We start from the raw sequence: 22,842 nt of genomic DNA, 5'->3' as shown, positions 1-22,842 counted from the left end.
AATTTACCAGTGCAACATAGAGACAAAACGTCGAACGTGATTCGCGGTAGACCCTCAGATGACGAGCCGTTCTGTAAGTGGTGATAGACAGAGATATGACGTATTTCGGGGAATCGCTAAACTTAAGTGCCTTAGGGTTGGGCTTCACTCGTAAAATGGCTGATATGGGGTTCCAATGGTAGCTATGTTACATCATTGAAACGCAAATAAATTATATAATACCTGAAGTTTCAGCTACCGCAAAATCAGGTAACTAATAGTCCTTAAGTACAACTATGGTCCAGTTTTTAACGTTGATTCTTACCGAGCCTTTTATGATTTGTACTCGTTACATTTATTTTGTAGCTTATACAATATACACTAATGCTCTTTCTATATTATATACTGAAAATAATTTGAAAAATACTTTAATATTTTACTGGAACTTGAATTTGGAGCATAGTTGTAAGTTGTATACTAAAGTAACCTAATTTTACGGTATTATAATAATATAATTTATCTATTTAATAGACCATTTAAAATTGTTAAAAAAGTACTCAGTTTTGCTAATGACACCAACTTTCTTCATATACCTTTTTAAAAATTACGTGTATTTGAAAAAAACATGGTTATGCATTTATTGATCTCTGCATCTAAATCCAATGTATTCGTCTCATAGTATTTTATGACATAGCACATATCTGAATCTAAATCCAATGTATTCGTCTCATAGTATTTTATGTTATTATTCATATTTCTTAACCGTGTGTGGTTTGCAAGAGATGAATGGTGTGAAGAATGCATTCAATGGAAAGTTGGACGTCGTGCTGGTGTCTGAGTGCATTCATGGAGTCAGTGTACTTGAGATAGAAGGGGGAGGGCTTGTCCCTAAACGTGACTCATACCATCCTCCGTTAGACATCTTGCTCCCATTAGCTTCCACGCTGAAACCTCCCTCAGAGCGAATTGATCCTGGTAACGTTGACACACAACGGGACTGGAATTTCCAGAAAGCTAATTTTGACCTCTTGTATGAACTTGTCTCCAAACTGAGCTGGCAGGAAGTTCTTTATCCTGATGATGTTGACGTTGCGGTTGACAAGTTCTATAAAATTATTTATAGCGTATTTGATGCATCTATACCAAAGAAAATTCGCTCAAAGGGGACCACGAGACGTTATCCAGTCTGGTTCACGGCGGATTTAATTACTGACATAAAAGCAAAAGCTCGTATTCACCGGGATTGGAAGGCTACGAAAGATGTGGATCTTTACATGCAGTTTTCCCATCTTAGAACAAACCTAAAAAAACGGATTTCCTTAGCGTATGCACGTCATATTGATCGCATCCAAAACATGGTTAAATGTAATCCACGCTTATTCTGGCAGCACATAGATAGCCTTAAGTCGATGGGAGGGTTTGCGTCTAAAGTTACCCTGGAAGGGAAACAATTTGTCGGAGTGGAAGCAGCGGAGGCCTTCTCCAGATTCTTCTCCAGTGTCTTTTTGCCTGATGTTCCTCGCCTTGATTTAACTTCTATACAGAGTACCCAAAAAAGTCCTGCACAAAACATTAACATAAAAAACATAACTATACAGGATGTAGAGACTGGTATTAAACACCTAAAGGGTAATAGCTCAATAGGGCCTGATAACCTACCGGCTTATGTTGTCAAGGGATGTATGGATTTCTTTAAAGTTCCTATACACCACTTATTTAATTTGGCTCTTTCTACTGGCAGGTATCCAAATCAATGGAAAATAACGCGGGTAAGACCTATTCCAAAATCTAAGGATACCGCCAGTGTCGACAACTACAGGCCTATAGCCGTGCTGTCTACACTAGCAAAATTGTTCGAGTCGATATTGCATAGGTTGATAACAGGGCAAATAAAACCGTTCTTGTGTGACTCGCAGCATGGTTTTAGAGCAAAGCGCTCCGTAGATACCAATTTGATGACCCTGACTGATACTATATCGGAGCATCTTGATAAAGGCGTCCAGGTAGACGTACTTTACTTTGATTTCAAAAAGGCTTTCGATCGCGTAGATAACGATGTCCTGTTAGACAAGCTGAATGTTCTAGGCTTTTCGCCTAAGTTGCTAACTCTATTTGCGAGCTATCTACGCGATCGACAGCAGTACGTTCGTCATGGATGCTTTGTTTCAGCTCCTTATCACACGAGATCTGGTGTCAGTCAGGGTTCCATACTCGGCCCTCTTTTGTTCGGGTTGATGGTCAACGATTTGGAGACAGTAGTCAAAAATGCTAAGTGTTTGCTATATGCTGACGACCTGAAGTTGATTTATGGCATAAAAAATGGTGTAGACTGTATTTCTCTGCAGGATGATATCGACTCTGTGATGCGGTGGAGCGTTAAAAATAAACTCCTCTTCAATGTAGCCAAATGCTGTATGTGCACATTCAGCCGAGCTGCAGAACCTCTGATTGCGCAGTATATGCTCGGACCTGATGCAATTGACAGAGTCTCCTCTGTGAAAGATCTTGGAGTGGTCTTTGACTCTCGTCTAACATTCCACGATCATATACGAACGCTAGCTGATAACTGTTTCAAAAGACTAGGCTTCGTGATCCGCAACGTCAAGGAATTCCGAGATGTTGAGGCCATAAAGCTTGTCTTTAACGCATTGGTGAGAAGCAAGTTGGAGACTTCGTCGGTCGTGTGGATCCCGTATGAGTCAACCTACGCTTTACTTCTAGAGAAGATTCAAAAGGCTTTTCTTAGATTTCTGTATAAGAAAATGTATGGGTTTTACCCATTTTTATATCCAACTAAGTTTTTGCTCGGAACACTTGGTTACAACTCTCTAGAAGTAAGGCGTAACTGTAATTTACTGGTTACCGTTTGTCGCATGCTGCGTGGGGAATCCGACTGCCCAGACCTCGTTAGTCGTGTACTCAGACTGCACGTGCCGGATATTCCCAGGATTAATCTAAGGCCGCGGGTGCGCCCACTATTGGCAGTGCCATTGGCACGCACTGTGTCACGCAGGAATTCGCCGCTCCCTCGAGCATTGACACTACTCAATGCGCTCCTGATGTCAGCACCTGATTGTGATTTGTTTGCATGGAGATGGACGACTGTGTACCGTGAGTGTCTGAAGTATTGTGAGACGATGGATGACAGGCCTTCCACAGTCGGTGTATAGGTAATAATATGTTATGTGATGTGATTTGCTATTTCTGTTCCTCCTGTGTATGTTGTATTCTGTACCTACTTTGTGTTATATTTTTCTTGTAATGAAATATTTTGTAAGCGTTTCTCGGCGCATTGGTAATTTTACTGTAATGCCGTGTAAACATAATTGTTTTTAAATAAAAAAAAAAATAATAATAAAAATTATTTTTAACCGGTATTGCGGATCTAAACCGGTAAATGAAAAACACACACACACACACACAATTACAAAACACATCAATATCAGTTTACACTTTTATTTTCGTTTTAATACCGGTTTTGTAAGTTACACAGTTATTCAAGCCTCATATCATCTCACAGATCTGAATACGCACCAACACTTGATCCCCATAACTATCACGTAATCGCTAACACCTCGGATTGTCCCAACCATGAATGGTGTCCGGGACAAAGAACACGTCTGTCCCCGACAGGCGTGTGCAAGAGATTGTGTATAAATACGGATATGTAGGCGCAGGTTACGATTTAAACCCTATTTCTATTATAGTACTAAGATACAGTTTTGTTGTTAAGTTGCTTGGGTGGAATCCTAACTTTTCACGTGACAATTGTTTTGATAAGTAGGGTTTACACAGACAGAAAAACTAAAGTTGTTTATGTCGCGAAAAGTTGCCGAAGTATCGCCTGTTTTCTGGATAAGTCTTATATTACAAAATATTGAAGTCTCTTCTTCAACCTAGCGTTTTCCCGGCCTAGCGCCAGGGTCCGCTTTCCTGCTCAGTCTTCTCCACTTTGTTCAGTCTTCGGCATCCTCAGGTGTGAGATTGTTCTCTTGCATGTCCGCTGTCACGACGTCCAGCCAGCGCTTCTTAGGTCTACCGCGGCCGCGTGATCTAGAGCCTTGGACAGTGAGATTGAGAATATTGAAGTACAATATTTAATTTTATCTATGCTACAAAACACCAAATTTTGTAAAAGAAACCCCTAAGTTCCGCAACAGTTAAATTCTGTGGCTGTAACTGTGTCCCACCACGCATGACAACCAAACCCCATTATCACTGTTGCAAATCATTGAAGCTCAGATTTGGCAAAAATACCTACCCTAAATTCGCCTTTAGTACGTACCAAGACATATATAACTTCGTATAAGATGAATAAAGTCTAAGGAAAAACGTGCCTCGGAAATCAAGAAAAAGTCATTCTCGGATAGATGGCGCACACACCTTTGGCCTATGCTCGGCTAGATGGCGTGATGACACCGTTTCATATGTAACACATAAATATCAAAGAATGAACATGGATCAAAATGATATAAAAATAATAAAATCATTTATCCATATTGTTGTATGCGTTTTAAGCATGTGTGAGTGATCGTGTTAATGTATGCATGTATGTGTCAAAATCAGTCACAAATAAATCTTCAAACAGTCCACACGTCTCTCATTAAGAAAAATCCCTACATACAAATATCAACCTTATTATAAAGAACACATATATAAAATTTGTTTCGATAATTTTATACGTTTTTATTTTGAGTTTTACTCGTGTGTCGATAGATGGCAGTAAAATTACTGTGACTACAAAATTTACTATGACAGGACCCCTCTATACTATCTATTCTCTTTGGTACGTACAAAACGTCGTATTTAACTAATAATAGCATTAAATTTTAATTCCACTATAAATTGTATCGTGGGATTCATGGGCGTGTTCAACGTTTAGGATTTGTAATTTATTATTTGGTTGATGTTGATGATACTCCTGAGTTCCTCCTGTTTTGCAGTCTGCATTATGTCGCGCTGCAATACTGGAGCTGTAATTTTGGTGCAGGCTTAAGGCCGAGCCACACCGGCTTGCGTGTCCGTGACGTGCGCGTGTGTGTGCGCTAAAATGTTAGAGCCGCACACGCACACGTCACGCAAGCGGTGTGCCGTCTCTCATAACGATCTGTATACTACAACGCCGCACGCACACGTGCACGTCACGCACACGCAGCCGGTGTGCACACTTGCACAGGCCTTTAATCGGAACGGTACCTTTAGGTATAATTTTCGTATGGTTGTTATACGTGGTGGTGCAGATTTCGCCTTCTCCCCTTAATTTACTAAACTGCCCAAGAATTGTAACTAGCTAAAGTGCAAGAGGGAGGCCTATGCAAGGGGGAGGCCTATGTTCAGTAGTGGACGTCTTATGGCTGAGATGATGATGATGATGATGAAAGTGCTTTGTGCTTGTAACACGTGTCGTGGCGATATTGTCTGAATTGTCCCGTGAATAGTATCACAGAACAAAGGACGAGCCTGTCTCTCGCAGTTACTGTTTGCAAGATTCCATACACTATACTCTGTATCTTTAGGTATTTAAATAAAAGTTAACAAATAATTTGTACATTTTCGGGTAGTTAAAACATGTATTGGTTAACCGACCAAGTACAAAACCGCCTGAATCTGTCACTGCACGACCTGACTTTAACATATGATCGTGTAATGTTTTCATCTACCCTCAACTGGCTTGAGAAGCCATTTGAGGGTAGATTTTGTTTACTTTTATTTAAATACCTAAAGATACAGACTATAAAGCTGGGCGTAGGTAATACATTTCACACGGAGCCCATATGGTAAGTACCCATAATACCACTTTCCCTACCTTGTCAGTCATCCACGCGTAGCGGTACCACAGTCTATAAAAAATACAGTCATTCGACGAAGGCGTCTGGACAGGGCAATCATGCGGGGTGAATGGGGTGGGTCGCGCGCACCCGAGCTGCGTACATCGCTATTGTTTGTAGCTCGGTACTACAGGGCTAGCGTGTCTTATAGTAAGTCGAGTGTAAGTCTTGGGAAGTTGTGTAAGTAATAGTCTGTGACAATCCTTCTGTGTCTTGTGCTTGTCTCCTTTTACGCAGACATCAAAGGCGTCGGTCCACTGTTACTTTTTACACTGTGGTGGTACGACATTAGGATAGGCTGGTAATCTTAACAGGTTTAAAGTCAGAAAATTTACCGATATGGGTTAATAGTATTTGTCTACTTTTCTGAATATCTATTCAGCTGGTATATTTTTAATAAGACTTTAATGATTCTTCTTCTTCTTCGACCTAGCGTTTTCCCGACCTAGCGCCAGGGTCCGCTTTCCTGCTCAGTCTTCTCCACTACGCCCGGTCTTCGGCATCCTCGGGTGTGAGATTGTTCTCTCCCATGTCCGCTGTCACGACGTCCAGCCAGCGCTTCTTAGGCCTACCGCGTGATCTAGGGCCTTGGACAGTAAGATTGAGGCATCTATTTCCGATGTAGTGAAGACTTTAATGATGATCATTAAAAAAAGAAAATTGAAGCTGGTCCAAAAATCATAGGTAACAGAATATATAAATAAAACAAACGAGCTTGGCACGTTGAATTCAAAATTATTATTTATTCTTAAATCCAAGTGTCGATAATTACATTTCCCTTAATACATACTTATTGTTACTAATTATTTCACAATTTATTTACATTAACATTATTGTACTCAACTGGTATACTTTTATTTATTAACTGTGATACACGATAAAACCTTGAAAAATATTTTGGTGTTTTTCAGCCAGTTTATTGCATTTTAATAAAATCTTATTGCTAGCGAAAATTATTTTTCAAATTTTGTATATAAAATGAAGACAGTTCAAAAACAGTTTTGATCGTGTTTAACTTATTGGCAATACATCTTTAAAAATACAGCAATCCAATTTTAAATTACCACATAATTATAATAGCCAAAATCCTATGTAAGAAAGAAAACTTTTTATTGAGGACACGACAATTTATGGTTTTTAACGCAATGCTAAATGTACTAGGGCTTTCTAATAATAACAAAAAATTGCTGATAATTAATATAAATACAATCACAACAGTATTATATCATTTAAATATAACATTTCGTCTAAAATATAGGTAATTTATATGGTTTTCCTAATAAATAATTCTAGAAAATGACAAACAGACGTTATACATTTGCTGGAAAAACACCATATCATATTTAACACCAGATCATAATTATTATTTATAAACAGTGAAGGTGTAGTGAAAAAGAAAAGTAGCTCAATGCATTAAGGTGACAGTCCATTTCCAACGACTTACTGTTCATTTTATTATGGAAATTGACAATAACAGCGACGCGTTCAGTACCAGCAGTGCCGCTGCGGTCAGAAATGGAATGTTACCGTTACTCGCTTTATTAATTCGCTCAACTAAGCTAAAATTTAAGCTAAGTAACTAACACGAAAATATCAAAATCACAATAAGTAACATAAATTGCAGCTAAATTGAAACACAACATGATTGCAAAAAAAAATATTTTTTACGTATAAATATGTATTTAAGTACCTATCGTAAGAATTAAACCAAGACACACGATCGTTAGATATTGTGTTTGTGCAATAAAATGACATACAGCCCGATTCGAACTTTAAAATACGTCAAATATTACGTCTAGATACGATATGGATTACAAAATTGTCCGTGTCAAAAGTGATGTCTTTGTTTGAGGAAACGTCACTTTGGACACTGACGTATCTAATCCATATCGTACCTAGACGTAATATTTAACGTATCTTAAAATTAAAATTGAGCAGATACTGTACACAAAAGAAAGTGAATACCACCGTCCAGACCAGTATTCTTTCAAACAAATCCCAATTTACACCAGCATCCATCCTTAATTATTTAAGAAAATGAACTACTTTTCTTCTCAACTATGGGTAAGGGATAACAAAATGCTATTTTACGCTTTTATCACTATCCGTACTCTAAAGATATTTGTGTCAGCAATAGTCTTAATGCCAATAGATAGACGAAGCCGCTGGCCAGCAAGTGTAGGCTGGTTGTTCGGGCTGAGGAGTTGTTGCCGTGTTGCATTGCTGCCGGGGTTTCACCTGTGAAAAACAAAAGTTATTTAAAAGAAGTTCATAGCTAGCTAACTCTGGAGTACCAAGTAGCCGAAGGCCGTCTTGACGCCCTAGGTACTGCATGAGAGACGAAGTGCAAAAAGACCTTAGCGAACTCGGCGCCGTCGACTGGACAAAAACGGCTTTGAACAGAGTAGCATGGTCATTGGTGTCGAACGCCAAGATCCACTTCGGGTGGCTGCGCTACAGCAGCGATTGTGTGAGTGAGTGTGTGAGCTATCTCAGATAAGGGGTCACCAGGAGGGAACGCTAAATGGTGCGTCTAGGACCTGTGCTGCGATCTGTGGCGCCTACACGATCGGCTTGATTGGATACAATCACGAACACAAGTTGTGGCCTAATGTGCTAGCCGTGTAGTACACATATATGTATAATATATTGTCAAACTACGGTAACTTTAGCATAGTTATGCATAATTTTTCAGCGAACTGCTAAAGAAATAAATTTGTTTCATTTAAAATGATATCTGAGTGCTCTTTCCTGTCCCAGTACATGTCAACTTCAAACTTAAGTCTTTGTTTATCCATTCCATAAAATCCATTCGACCCTCTCAGCAAATATGGTACCCTATTAGCTTTTCTTAATACCAAAATCGCATAATCTTACAGATGGATTTACCCGAGGTTGAAGTTACGCGACTCATATGTATATGTATGTATAAGTAAGTATACATGTATTATAGCAGTAAGTATATTTGAAGTAGTATGTTGTTTAACATAAACATTTATACGTAATATTAAAATTTTCGTACTTTGTAAATATTTCTTGTAATAGGGATTGTTGTCTATTTGGCCCCAGGGTTAACTGGTAGAGAATGCCTTCTGGCATTAGGTTTGCCGTTTGTACCATTATTAGGTACTATGCAATAAAATTTAAATAAATAAATTGTCAAAAGATATGACAGCGAGGAGCCATATATCAACCATTATTTCTTTTTAAAATTTTAATTTCATTATTATTGTAAATAGTTACAAATAACAAAAACTAGCCAAATGCGAGTCGGACTCGCGCACGAAGGGTTCCGTACCATTACTTATAAAAAACTTAAATATTTTTTATTCTGTTTTTAGTATTTGTTGTTATAGCGGCAACAAAAATACATCATCTGTGAAAATTTCAACTGACTAACTATCACGGTTAATGCGTTACAGCCTGATGACAGACGGACTGACAGACAGTCCAGTTTTACCCTTTGGATACGGAACCCTAAAAAACTTCCAAAAGTACGTCACGCAACTGCCCTAATTTACCTTACACAACCAACGTTCAGCAATAAACCTATATTAGTAAAGAGTAGCAGCTATATAAGCTATATAAAGCACGTCATTAGAACAGCGCAAGTATTACTGATGACCGCCATCGCACTAATGTCGGGGATTTATCATCCAGTCATTTAGCAGACGGTGAACATTTCTTTTGATTTTAGTACTGTTGCTTTTAGTATTTCAGTATTATTTCTTAAGTTGCTGATAGTTAAATAGGATCATCCTTTGTTAGGTAGCCTTTGACGATAGTTATAATTAACGGCCTCCTAGCCTATACTCTGTATCTTTATGTATTTAAATAAAAGTAAACAAAATCTACCCTCAAATGGCTGGCTCCTTAAGGCAGTTGAGGGTAGATGAACATTACATGTACAAATAATGTAGGTTAAAGTCAATGAGAGAGACGAAAGTGACTGATCCAGGCGGCTTTGTATTTAGTTGGTTAACCAATAAATGTTATAACTAGGTCCTGGTACCTAGGTACTAGGTAGGTATTTATTTAAATACCTAAAGATACAAACTTTAGTTGGTAGGAACCCTGCCTACGAAGCAAGAAGTCCTTGTAAGGGACACAAAGGAACAAGCATGTATCTACATACATAGACTGATAATCACATCACTCTCCTTTATATCGCAATGTGGGGTAAAAAGTAAATCATTTACGTACATAATTTCTAACCAAAAGTCAGTTGTCTAAAATTTGATAAACAATTTATACAAAACTTAAACCGTACCTGTCGCTGTCAGTCACAAAATAAGCCTACAGATTTCAAAATGTCCATTCGTCAAATCCGTTTCCGATTTTCAATTTTGACAGTTAAATCTATCCATGAAACATACCTATCCATAATAACAGTAAGTAGGCACCTAAACAATGTAAAAATTCGTTTTTACTAGTCTTAACATGTGTCTAATTAAATAGGCCAAGAACTTCCAGAGTTAAACCAAGAAAAGTCTGCAGAGATTATGACAGCACACGCAGCAACTTCTATGAAATTAAGACGTATAAATAACACTGGCACTGCGAGTGCTGTCAAAACCTCTGTAGACTTCTCTTGGTCTAACTCTACTTAACCTAGATCAATGCTTGATTCCACCATCCTGCAGTTATTGTCAAGTTAAGAACTTAAAGTACTTCCATCTTGCAAACTTTGTAATTGCATTCATTAAAGTTTTTCCTCTATTAAAATAGCTTAAGTGGTGGCCGAGTGGATATGACGCCCGACTTTCAATCCGGAGGTTGCGGGTTCAAATCCTGGCTCGTACCAATGAGTTTTTCGGAACTTATGTACGAAATATCATTTAATATTTACCACTAGCTTTACGGTGAAGGAAAACATCGTGAGGAAACCTGCATACATCTGCGAAGGAATTCAAAGGTGTATGTGATGTCCCCAATCCGCATTGGGCTAGCGTGGGAACTATAGCCCAAACCCTCTCGTACATGAGAGGAGGCCTGTGCCCAGCAGTGGGACGTATATAGGCTAAATTATTATTATTATATTAAAATAGCTTACCACCAGGCTTGCGTCAAAACAATTCCTAAGATTTATTCATGTTTCTAACTTATAGTTCGTTTTTTTTAGCATTAGAAATAAGGTAAACAGTCTTGATGTGTCTTTTAATTGAAAAACACATTTTAAAAATAGGTTACGGCAAATATGTAATAATTATGAATCTAATACGATCATTTATATTCTTCTGCTTTCATAAGTAATAGTTTTTGATTTTTAAAAAGCGTTTTTCAATTAAAAGACATGTCAAAATCGCTTACCTTCTTGCAAGTTCTTTCTAATGCTAAAAAAACGAACTATAGTAATATAAAGACATAATCGGGAAATATATTCATGTCACAAAAATGATGATTTGGGGATCAACTGTGGAGTAACACTGTGCATCAATAATAATTAACCTTATTATTTGGCCTTCAAAATTTTTTTTGAAAGGATCTATTTGGAATAAAAAATGATTATAAATAAACCAATGACTTTGTTTTGGAATAAAATGACATGATTTTGCTTCTTTTTGACTATGATTTTGCTTCTTAGCTCGGTGCAAAAATTAATTGCAATTGTTTTATTTCGAAAGGTAACCCAAAAGAAGTAACCGCCGCAACCAGATGCACAGAAGGATAAAAAGAATTCACTTAATAACAAGCATTTTCATCAAGCTGTTTAGTGTCCATTTCCACGCTATATCCAAGTACTAAAGTGGCTATTAGGAGAACGTCTCAAACGTTACGGCCCATAAACTGCAGTCTTTATACCACGAGATATCTCGGTCCATTCAAACTTAAACGATGCTTTGCGCTAGAACTGTCCAGACCGCGTAACCAACATGCCAATCGTTCACGCCATCACGCCCCGTAAAGATCGAAACGCAACTGTCACAGTCGCACTAATATTGAAAAGTGATAGAAACTAATAGAGACACAAAGCGTTCCGTTGTCGTAGCGATAGCGGTTGTCACCTTGGCTAGGCCGGTAGCTCCGAGCCGCGGCGTCTGACACTTCAGTTTTCTATAGAAAGTATCATATTTTGTCGTGATCACCGATCACTAATCATATTTCTATTTCTATATAAACGCAGTGACAGATGTCTCGGCCCGGACCTGTACAATGTACATACCAAGAAACACGAAAATCGAAATATCATTATCTGCCTATCTAACACTAACAGATAACTGAGATAACGAAATTTCGATATTCGTGTTTCCCGGTCGGCCTTCTGGATCGATCTAGCCTGAAAGTAGGTATTTTATGGTATTTTGTTACAAGCAGTATAAGGCCTAAAACTATCGTTTCCTTTCCTCCTTATAATAGGCACAAAAAAAAAAAAATAGGAACTACGTCCCTGCCTGATTTAATATATAAGGTATCTACATTTATTCTAACAACCATTGAACTTATAAACTCAAAAAAGTGCACCCTAATTTTTCACCTTAAGATTACACTTTGCTTGATCGAAATCAAGAGCGAAACATTAAGAACCCCATTTAAATAGTTCATTGTAACTTAACCACAACTATTCTACGTAGTTAAAGTAAAAACTTAGTATTTAAGATTATTTAAATATCTACTGAAATAAGCGAAGCTGCTAGTTCTTTCACCTCCCTATCGCCTTTGATGAATTTCTCGTGAACTCTCAAAGGCGCTCAAGACATTAGTTACTTTAATTAGTGCAAAAAGGTACATCAAAGATTATTTTAATAATTTTGAAATAAATGAGCTGTATTTCAGCTAGCGAGTTGATGAAACGATGAAATCAACACCTGTAATTAAGGAGAAGGTAATTTTACGAATTTACTAGACATTTCTTGTTTAATATTGTTTTAAAGACGATGTTTATTTAATGTAATGCTGAAGGTCCCGAATTTATTAGAGGTCTAGCAGAGGGGCGTCCTTAGAACTCAATGCCTACAGGCTTTTCTAAATATTCAGGCATCTGATCATTTTTAGGGTTCCGTACCTAAAGGGTAAAAACGGTACCCTATTACTAACACTGTCCGTCTGTCTGTCACCAGGCTGTATCTCGTGAACCGTGATAGCTAGACAGTTGAAATTTTCACAGATGATGTATTTCTGTTGCCGAATACTAAAAATCTATATCTAAAGAGGGGCTCTGGTGCATAGTGCCAAGGATGCTGGCAGCATTTCCTCGCTAAATCGCAACGCTTAGTCGTGGAGCGAGGAAGCTGCCAGCTCTTTTGTCCCCTTTAGCTAAAAAAGCTAATTTCAATCTGATCAACATCCCAATATTCCAACGTTCCTTGAATAAGCAATTTAGTTGTTGTCTTCGATAATAAATTAATTTCACCCCGCTTTTAGACTCCGCTTTTTTCCCTTCAAGACAACAATCATTTGCATTTAATCGGAAAATTAGTTTAACTTGAGAAGCTTTTTAACGAAACGTTTTAAGTAATTAAATATTGCTTGGGCTTTTGTTGGTGCGAGTAATATTATAAAAATGGGGAAAGAAAATCCTTAGCGAAAAATACCTTGTACTTATAAAAGGTTATCTATTTACTTATGAATTACCAAATCGATTTTTGTGGCGTTAGTGGCCATTTTTGTGAAAAAAACCTAAATCTATGGGGCAATAGTTTCCTGTGGGGCAATAGTTTCCTGAAAAGATTTTCATTCATTAATTCGACTAACCTTTTTGTTATGGATTTTTGGTGGTCCGAAATAAATGATTTTTATTTTATTTTATTTTTATTAATTCAAAATTTTCATTCATTAATGCTGTCGGATGCACCCGGACAGATGGGCCAAAATAGCGACCGAATGGGCACCACAAATCACCCGAGGCAGAGGCAGACCAAAAATGAGATGGCGAAACGACCTGGACTCATTCTTTGGCGACTAGCGGGAGCATGCACAAAGCCGTGACGAGTGGCGAAAGACAGGGTAGGCCTTTACCCAGCAGTGGGACACAACGTAGGCTATTAAAAATAAATCAAAAATGTTCACTTACTCTGTACAACATGTACGGTGACCGAGGCAGCTTTGGCGTTCGCTGGCACACAGGTATAGTTTCCTGCGTGCCGGGGTTCCGCTTTCCCAATCACCAGCTCACTGGTCTGACGCCCGTTGTGAACGCTCACGCCGTCTGCAACAATTAAAAAAATATATATCAGAAGCGGTATTATGGTCGCACTTTTATCACCTGTCATGCCATGCGTCACTTTCGCACTTACATATTTGTTAGAACGTGACAGGCATGGTGACAAATGATAAAAAGCCGACCATCTTAGCCCTACAGGGGACATCTTACACAGATCAACCTAGCCCCAAACTAAGCAAAACACCCATGACTCTGGAACAAATATTTGTGTTCTTCACACAAATAAATGCCCTTACCAGGATTCGAACCCAGGACCTTCGGCCTCACAGGCAGAGTCACTGTCCACTAGGCCAGAGCGGTCGTCAAAAAATAATAATCAAATCAAGCAGGATTCGGGAGATTTCCATGGAACCGTTTTCAAGAGATCCTAGGAGTAAAACCGTGTTTGTCGTGAAATGAGGGTTTTTCATCAAGCTAGTATTCAAGAGTTGTCATGAGTCACCAACGCATAATTGGCAACGCATGTATGAATGTCCATGGGCGATAACGACTGCTTCCCATCAGGCGCTTCGTCTTGGGTTAGCTGACTATTATGTAAAAAATATTACTTATCAAGTTATCAATAAACTAGACGGCGGGGAATTTGCTTACGTACATTTTATAACGGTGTCGAGCGATCCGTCTTCAGACAAGGAAGAAATTATGTAATGGCTCCTCTACACGATGGGCCAGCGCCGGCCACTCCAAGGGACGCATTTATGCGTTAGAGGGAGCAAGTGATATTACTATCTCATTCTACCGCATGGCTGCGTCCCTTGGAGTGGCCGGCGCTGGCTCATCGTGAAGAGGAGCCATAAAATGTTCGTTGAGAATGGATGGGTTTGGAGCACCAGGGCCGCTTCATCTTTGCAAAGCATGTCTGTACATGCAGCGAGCTGCAAAATTGCACGCGATTTTTCATAGATAACAAATCATTGTAAACATAAATTTATCAGTAAGCTTTTGTCACAGAATAAATAATAGTACTAGATACAGAAGACTCACTCTCTAACAAAACGCGTCTGTCACGATCAGCACAGATATTGCCGCTAGGTGGCGACAGTGCCACGCGCGGCTTATGGCAAACCCCAAAATTGGGGTCGAACGGATGTACTTTTAGCTACCTGTAGCAAAGCGACGAAATCGCGGAGTGAGCCACGCCTGCTTTTGTTTAGTGATCTATGACGATGATTTAAATATTTATAGGTACCGTAAAATGGGGTGAGTAGGGAGAAAACTGACATTCAAACCTCGATAACATTTTATTTTTACATATTTAAACTGAATGGTATTTTAGTTCTTTTACGATTTTGGGTAGATCCATTTCATAACTTTAGCGATAAACACAAAGTCCCTCCTTATCCTCGTAGTTGGGGTCAGATTATGGGATTTCATACAAAGATTACAAAAGTGATTTTGGAACATTGTTGGATCGATTTTTTTTTTCATGTGAATATCACTATAGCTCCATTTGTAATACGAATACATTATTTCGGTAGCAAAGGCTACTGCCTTTAAAAACCATCTCACCGCATTTTACGGTATGCATATATACTGCCTCCTCTAGTTTATCCATAAAGCCGAAAATTCTTAAATTATTATTATGGCTCTCCAGGGACATTCCACTAAAAGGTCCAATTTGCGGTGACGCAAAGGTATGGCAACTAGCTACTTTAATAACCTGCAGAAATCTGTATTATATACCGTCGAATCTAAAGCCAAGACAATCTTATCTAGCCAAATATTGGTTTCTTAGCTTTATCAGAAGTGTTAAAAAATATCGTCACGTACTAGACACGTTCTGGAATACCCCTTCAGTGCATAACCAGAGTCCATACGCTACAACTAGTACGTTTCAAAGACCTCTTGATATCCCTGGAGACAAGACGAATGCAACACAACTTTGAGATTCCTAACTGCGGAACCCCCCGGCCAAATCATGTTCAAAGTTAGACATCCTTCATAGACATACCTCAGTAAGATATCTGAGTACATGTACTTGCAGTCATATGTAAAAATATGGGTGCACACATCATACTCAAAAATATGTCTCATAGATCTTATGTCAGTGAATTAAGAACTATGGGACATATTTTTGAGTGAGTTGTATACACCCACATTTTACCACTTGACTGTTCATAAGTCATCTTTAAACTTAGGCCATTAGATGACAACAGGGTGTCATCTTATGGGCATTAGCATGTCCAGGATTGGGACGCTTAATTGAAATTATCGTTGGACTAACGGAATATAACTGACATGGCCCAATGAAGCTTGAGCGAATAAATATGAGCTTACTGTGGAACTAGGTTAATGTGTGTAAATTTGTCCTAAAATATTTATTTAAGAAACTTAGATCTCGGCCTTCAGCATTCACAAGCCACAACGATTTGTCTAATTGGTATGTAAATATTATCACAGACAAACTACTAACTCGATTTTTATTATATATATATATTTGAACTGTAGAATTTAATAGAAATAGACTGCAAACAAGAAAATAAATACAAATGCCGAAACGCGCTCGGTCGAAGCCGCAGGACCAGCTAGTAATGGTGTTTCGTACATCGTTTGCCAACAGCCGCACCGTTTGCAAGTACAGGCCTAGAAATGTTTAATTTGGTGCAAAAAGAATTTTTCACTTCTACGAGTATGACAGTTTATCGTAAATTTCAAATTTTTACTTGCGTAGTGTAAAAAAAACCATGGCCAATTTTGTTTTTCTAGGCATGAGAAGATAGCAAATGACTCAAGCTATCTGCCGTTATAATTTGGCAAACGATGTACAGTCATCAGCAATAGTATCTTACACAACTAGTTGTAGGGCCGCAATAATATTGCGCTCCAAATAAGAACGTGTCACATATTTTTGCGGCCCTACAACTAGTTGTGTAAGATACTATTGCTGATGACTGTACCAAACACCCTGTATATCCTCTTAAGGTTCAAAGTTCTACCTATAGTACAAACTTATTCAGTTCGATGAAATTTAAATCATAATCAATTGGAACAGAGTTGTATGTATTAGTTTTGTTTCGTTCAGTTTTCAAACAAAGCAAAATCATCTCTTTTTCCTGCACTATAGCTTCAAATTGCAGTGACAAATTTTAGATTTTTATGTGTGGCTGGGCTTTAGGAGGATAAAGTTGCAGACTTTAGATCATGTTTCAATTCAATCGGTCAATTATTCGTTTATAAAACTAATTACACAATAACGAATTTAATTAAATAAATGGCTTGCAAATTATTCCAAATTAAGTCTTTGACGTTACGCTAATGATAAATAATGTTCATTGAACATGTGCGGCTAATTTTCCATTTTGGACAATTAATCTAATTAGTAATCCACTATTCTGCCTACTTCCGATGTAGCGGTATTATAATTAAAATTTAACTAGTTTATATAATGATTTACTGTATTATTGCACTTGCATAATAATTTTAACTGGTTTTTACCATATAATATAACCAACATGAGGTAAATTGTTACCAATAGTTACTGTTACTACAGTAACATAATTGTGGTACCACAGATATGAATATAGGTACACTAGATGACGCAAATGCATCTACTTCGCGTGTCCGAACCCCGACCAAGCGTCGAGGTTGGCCGTCGCTACTGACAGTCCACGCGTGTCAGTTGTTGCAGCCAGACGTCCGCGAAAACTTGAAAAAGGCCAAGTGCGAGTCGGACTTGCCCATGAAGGGTTCCGTAGCAGGAAGTAACATAATAAAATTGCAGTTTACGATTTATGACGTATTAAAAATAACTACTTACTAAGATCTCGTTCAAACCAATTTTCGGTGGAAGTTTTCATGGTAATGTACATCATATATTTTTTTTTTAAATTTTAGAAACTGTTCAGTTTAGAAAAAAATACATTAGAAACCTCATAGAATATAATTCATAGATACATAGATAGGGACACGGGTTTAATGAAAAACTTTTTTTTGAGTTTCAGTTCTAAGTATGGGGAACCCCCAAAATTTATTGTTTTTTTTTCTACTTTTGTATAAAAATCTTAATGCGGTTCACAGAATACATCTACTTACCAAGTTTCAACAGTATAGTTTCGGAAAAAAGTGGCTGTGATGACGAATCCACAAGGGTTCCGTTTTTTGCCATTTGGCTACGTAACCCTAAAAATGTAAACATATCTTTGTCTGTACATGAATAAGCTAAGTATAATAGATTAAACCTCCGTTCCATAGCGTCACGAAAATCAATGTTCGTAGCCGAAATACAAGTAAGTGGATCAATTAATTATAAGCGGGTGTTCGAGCAATTAACGAAAACACTTTTAGGGAAGTACCCACGTTTATTGCCGAGTCACATGTATTACGTGGGGTCTTCGTAATCTACTTTTACGCAAAATATTGCTAATATTGTAAAATGATGTATGAAAAACATGCGCTTAACAAATGCACTTCCCTAAATGTTTATATCTTTGGTCATAAACGAAATACTTACATGAAATAAAATTCATGTCTTTTATTTTAGCAATGAGTCTACAATAAAAGACATGAATTTTTTTATACAAATTGACATTGTAGTACGATAACTGGAAAGACGAAGAGAAAAACTGAAAAGTTCTTTAACTTTATGTAAAATTAACAATTTATCTACCTCGAAACTGTGTATAGAATTTTAGCCTTAGTGCCGATGCAATAAGATACGAAATAGTAAACATATCTTTGATTCTACCATATTATTATACAAACAAATGAACTTTTCTGCTGACAAAATAAACATAAAAACAGGCCAAGTGTGAGTCGGACTCGCCCACATAGGTACTGCAACATTAGCAATAAGGTTTTCTCAATAAATTATTCTTATTCTTATTCTATTATTCTTATCATCTGTGAAAATTGTCTGGCTATCACGGTTCATGAGTCAGCCTGGTGACAGACAGACGGACAGTGGATTCTTAGTAATAGGGTTTTCACCCTTTGGGTACAGAACCCTAAAAAGCTCGCGAGACAGCGCTTTTTATTAAGTGTTGCACCTCAGTAGTTACGAAGCTTTTGCCGACATTTTAAACAAGCTTTTAGTATGAAACTTTTTAAGGCTTTTAGATGCAGCGACTTGAAAAAGTACATTAGCGCTTTAAATTATATTATTTTTATTTTAATAACAAACCGAGTTGATAAGAAGTACTTACCTGACTTGTTCTAAGTACATTTTTTTCTAAATCACTTAATTTAATTTAATTTATTCAGTACTCGGACTGGCCAGCTATACCTACTTAAAATGTAGCTATATTTATAATTTTGATGGCATGTCATTATTCGCCGATTTTTAAATGGTTCTGCCATATTGTTACGCTTTTAATTAGGCCAACCTTTTGCAATAATGCTTAATGTGACATGCGGATGTTAATTCTTCTTAAATAATCTTAGAGCATTTAATAACCGGATTCGCCTTCAAAAGCTTACCCCTCTGCCGAAAACCTTGCACAATTGTGCAAACTTTTGTATGGACTGACGTTTATCTGACGTGGCACATGGCTATTTGTACGTTACGTGCAAATCATGTACAAAGAGACATTTGACGTGCACCTCCTCCGTAAAAATCGGCAGACTGTTTAGTACAGAAAATGACAGCCAAGGCGTCTCCGGATATTAAATGCTCTAAGTAGATAATATACCAACTAACATAGGATTTTATGAAATTTAAAAGTGATATCAGAGTAAATAGTTATTAAGGTCTAGATAAAACCTATGCATGAATAAGCTGACCGAAATATCTCTCACAAAAATAACTAGAAATTCTGAATTCAAACAGTAACTCGTGTTTATTTTGAGACGATGTTCGGTCGGCAGCATCACAATACTATTTGCAGTAGAAATTATCTCGTGTGACGTCACACAGATTGACACCTGGGAGGTAAGCGTTGTGATTGTTCTAAAATTACTTTATTAATAACGTTTCATATATTATCCTAAATTGTTTTTCGGTGTTCTTCATCTGTAGAAAAAATATATAATGACATCTAAAAATAGGTATGTAGGTAGGTACATACTTATTTTGTAAAAAAAAACGGGTTGCACTCCGGGAGTGCCGGCAGAAGTGAAAACTCAAAGACATTGTCACAGTTTTTGATCAGGTCACGTGTCCGTCTTACGTCTTATGAATCTTACGGTCACTTGATCAGCGCTAAAGAAGTTTTCACTTCAAAAATTATGGATTTACAGGAAATCTAAATAATAGTAATTTCCATGCTAGATGGCAAGTTTTAAAATTTCAGTGATGTATTTTAAATTTTTTATAGACCTGAATTGGGTAAACCTTTTCAGTGTCACTAAATATGTATTAAAATATACTCTTAGCCTCGCAAAAAGCCGGTGATATTGTGGCTAGTTTTAAATAAAAACATTATTGCAAATTTTCAACATTGGACTCTATTTTAATATCAATAAGAGCTAAATTAGGTTAGACACTTGCAAATTATACAGTGAAAACCAGGCTAGAATGTTTGCATAACTTATTGTACAGTTTTGCTAATTGGCTGGTGAATTTAAAACTAGGGTAAATGTTGTATTTAAATGTTAACGTTCATTATACATTCCAATTATCAATTGGTTTTCAAATGTGGTTGTCGAGAGATATTTTATGTTAAAGAAAATTTGGCAATATTAAAAATAAAACCGGCCAAGTGCGAGTCGGACTCGCGTTCCAAGGGTTCTGCACATTACAAAATTTTTAACAATATATTTTTTTATATATACTTATGTGAAACGCGAGTGAATTGCCTTTAAAAAACCCGTAGGGGTCGGACCAAAAACTAAGTAATTGGTCTGACTCACGCTTGACTACATATTTCTAATAGGTTTTCCTGTCATCTATAGGTAAAGACCTAGTTTATGTATTTTTTTCAAAATTTTAGACCCAGTAGTTTCGGAGATAAGGGGGGGAATGGTCATTTTTTATCTATTTTCTTGAATTACTTCTAAACTGTTTATTCTAAAATTATAAAAAAAATATATTTGAGATTCTCACATTGACAATACAATACAAATACTCTTTATTGCACACCTCATTACAGAAAACAATACAAATAATACAGGAAGAAGAGGTTAAACAACAGGCGGTCTTATCGCTAAAAAGCGATCTCTTCCAGACAACCTTTAGGTAGCGGAAATTAATAAATTTATGTCATGTCAGTAGGTGTTTCAAATTCAATATAAGAATTTTAGCACAGAAAAAAACACAATACAAAACAGTATAAAAGACATACAAATAAAAATAAAATAAAATAAGATTTACATAAATACACATATCATACATACATAAAATTATATACATATACACATATATATACATATATATACGTAAAAATGCCAGCTATAGGGAAAAGGAAGCAGGTAAAAGTATTACGGAGCAGATAAAAAGTGAACTTTAACGAGTCTCTTGAAAGAATAAGGAGACTGGGCGCACCTTAAGTCTGCAGGCAGAGAATTCCATAGTCGTACAGATTGAAAAGTGAAAGAATTTGTATAGAATTTAGACGAGGATGACGGGACAGAAAGAAGCAAATTCTGGGAGGACCTAACCGAACGGAGATAGCTGAAACGGTTTTTAAGATAGCGGGGAGTTGCGGGGTTAAAAAGAATGGAATACAGAAGTGACAAAACGTGGGAGTTACGACGTAGGCGAATAGGGAGCCATTTGAGCTGCGACCGGAAGTGGGAGACATGGTCATATTTGCGGAGCCCAAATATAAACCGTATGCAGATGTTTTGGATACGCTCAAGCTTATTAAGCTTATTGACCTTTTTCATTTGATATGTAACACGATATAGTTTAATCTTTATTTTTTGATTTGCTCATTTACCCCCCAAAAGTGGCCTTTATGTTTAAAATTCATTTGTTTACGTTACATGTCCGTCTTTGGGTCACAATCTTACATATGTGTACCAAATTTCAACTTAATTGGTTTATTGGTTTCGGAGAAAATAGGCTGTGACAGACGGACAGACAGACGCACGAGTGATCCTATAAGGGTTCCGTTTTTTTCCTTTTGAGGTACGGAACCCTAAAAATGAGAATCACAAAATGATTGATGATAAAATATATCTATTAGTATTCCCGTAGGTAACAAAGACCCTCACAAATGAAAATATCAACAACAATTTACCCTTTAATTCGATCCTTTATTTAGTACAACAATATTCGAAACTTTATGGTAATTAACAGTTCCGGCATTAATTAACACCGGGAAACAATTATGGAACTGAGATTGAATTGATGTATACTAAATTATTTAATTAACTGGGCGTAGCGATCTTATATTATATAATAATATAAGATTTGAGATTGTGTATTTCATTCGATTGTAATTCATTTATACGTAGGTTGTTCCATAAGTTTTGCAAAAGTGTAACTTCTTATTAAGCTTTTTCAAAATAAAAACCATCACTGTTAATACACTTATGCATGCGTTCCAACCATGTATCAAACATGACCTTCCACCGCTCCTTTGTGACAGTGGCGCAGGCTTCATCCCATGCACTCACTAGCTCGTCATCAGTTGCAAACCGTCGTCCTTTTAATTGGCTCTTGATCAGCAGGAAGAGACCAAAATCGCACGGTGCAAGGTCGGGGTTATAAGACGGATGGTACAGCACAGTAAGGCCCGATTGCTCCAAAAACTCCCGAGTTCTAATCGCACGATGAGCAGGAGCGTTATGATGGTGGAGGTGCCAACTGCCCAGATGAGGGATCCAGAGAGAACATAACTTTTTAACTTGTAGGTCTTCGTGTAAAATTGAATTAAGTGTTGATGCACTAATGTGGAGAATGTCCTCAATCTGCCTGCACGTAATTCGCCTATTAATAGTTATCAGTTTTCTAACAGCGTCTATGTTTTCTTGGGTCCTGCTTGTAAAGGGTCG

At 37.3% G+C, this 22,842-nt stretch overlaps 1 protein-coding gene across 1 annotated transcript in view; it reads right to left on the bottom strand.

Moving 5' to 3' along the window:
• Positions 1-6,522: 6,522 nt before the first annotated feature.
• LOC134679085 (uncharacterized) overlaps positions 6,523-22,842 on the bottom strand; it is a 67,821-nt gene continuing 51,501 nt past the window's right edge. Inside the window, exons 7-8 of the mRNA XM_063537933.1 lie at positions 13,819-13,953; positions 6,523-8,045 (exon numbers count right to left, since the gene is read on the bottom strand). Coding sequence (XP_063394003.1) covers positions 7,909-8,045; positions 13,819-13,953 — 272 coding nt within the window. The 3' untranslated portion in view covers positions 6,523-7,908. The remainder of the gene's footprint in view (positions 8,046-13,818; positions 13,954-22,842) is intronic.

The sequence above is a fragment of the Cydia fagiglandana genome, chromosome 2 (assembly GCF_963556715.1).
Source record: "Cydia fagiglandana chromosome 2, ilCydFagi1.1, whole genome shotgun sequence".
NCBI classification, from domain to species: Eukaryota; Metazoa; Arthropoda; class Insecta; order Lepidoptera; family Tortricidae; genus Cydia; species Cydia fagiglandana.
The sequence above is the reverse complement of the archived record's forward strand: the minus strand, read 5'-3'. Positions and strand labels throughout refer to the sequence as shown.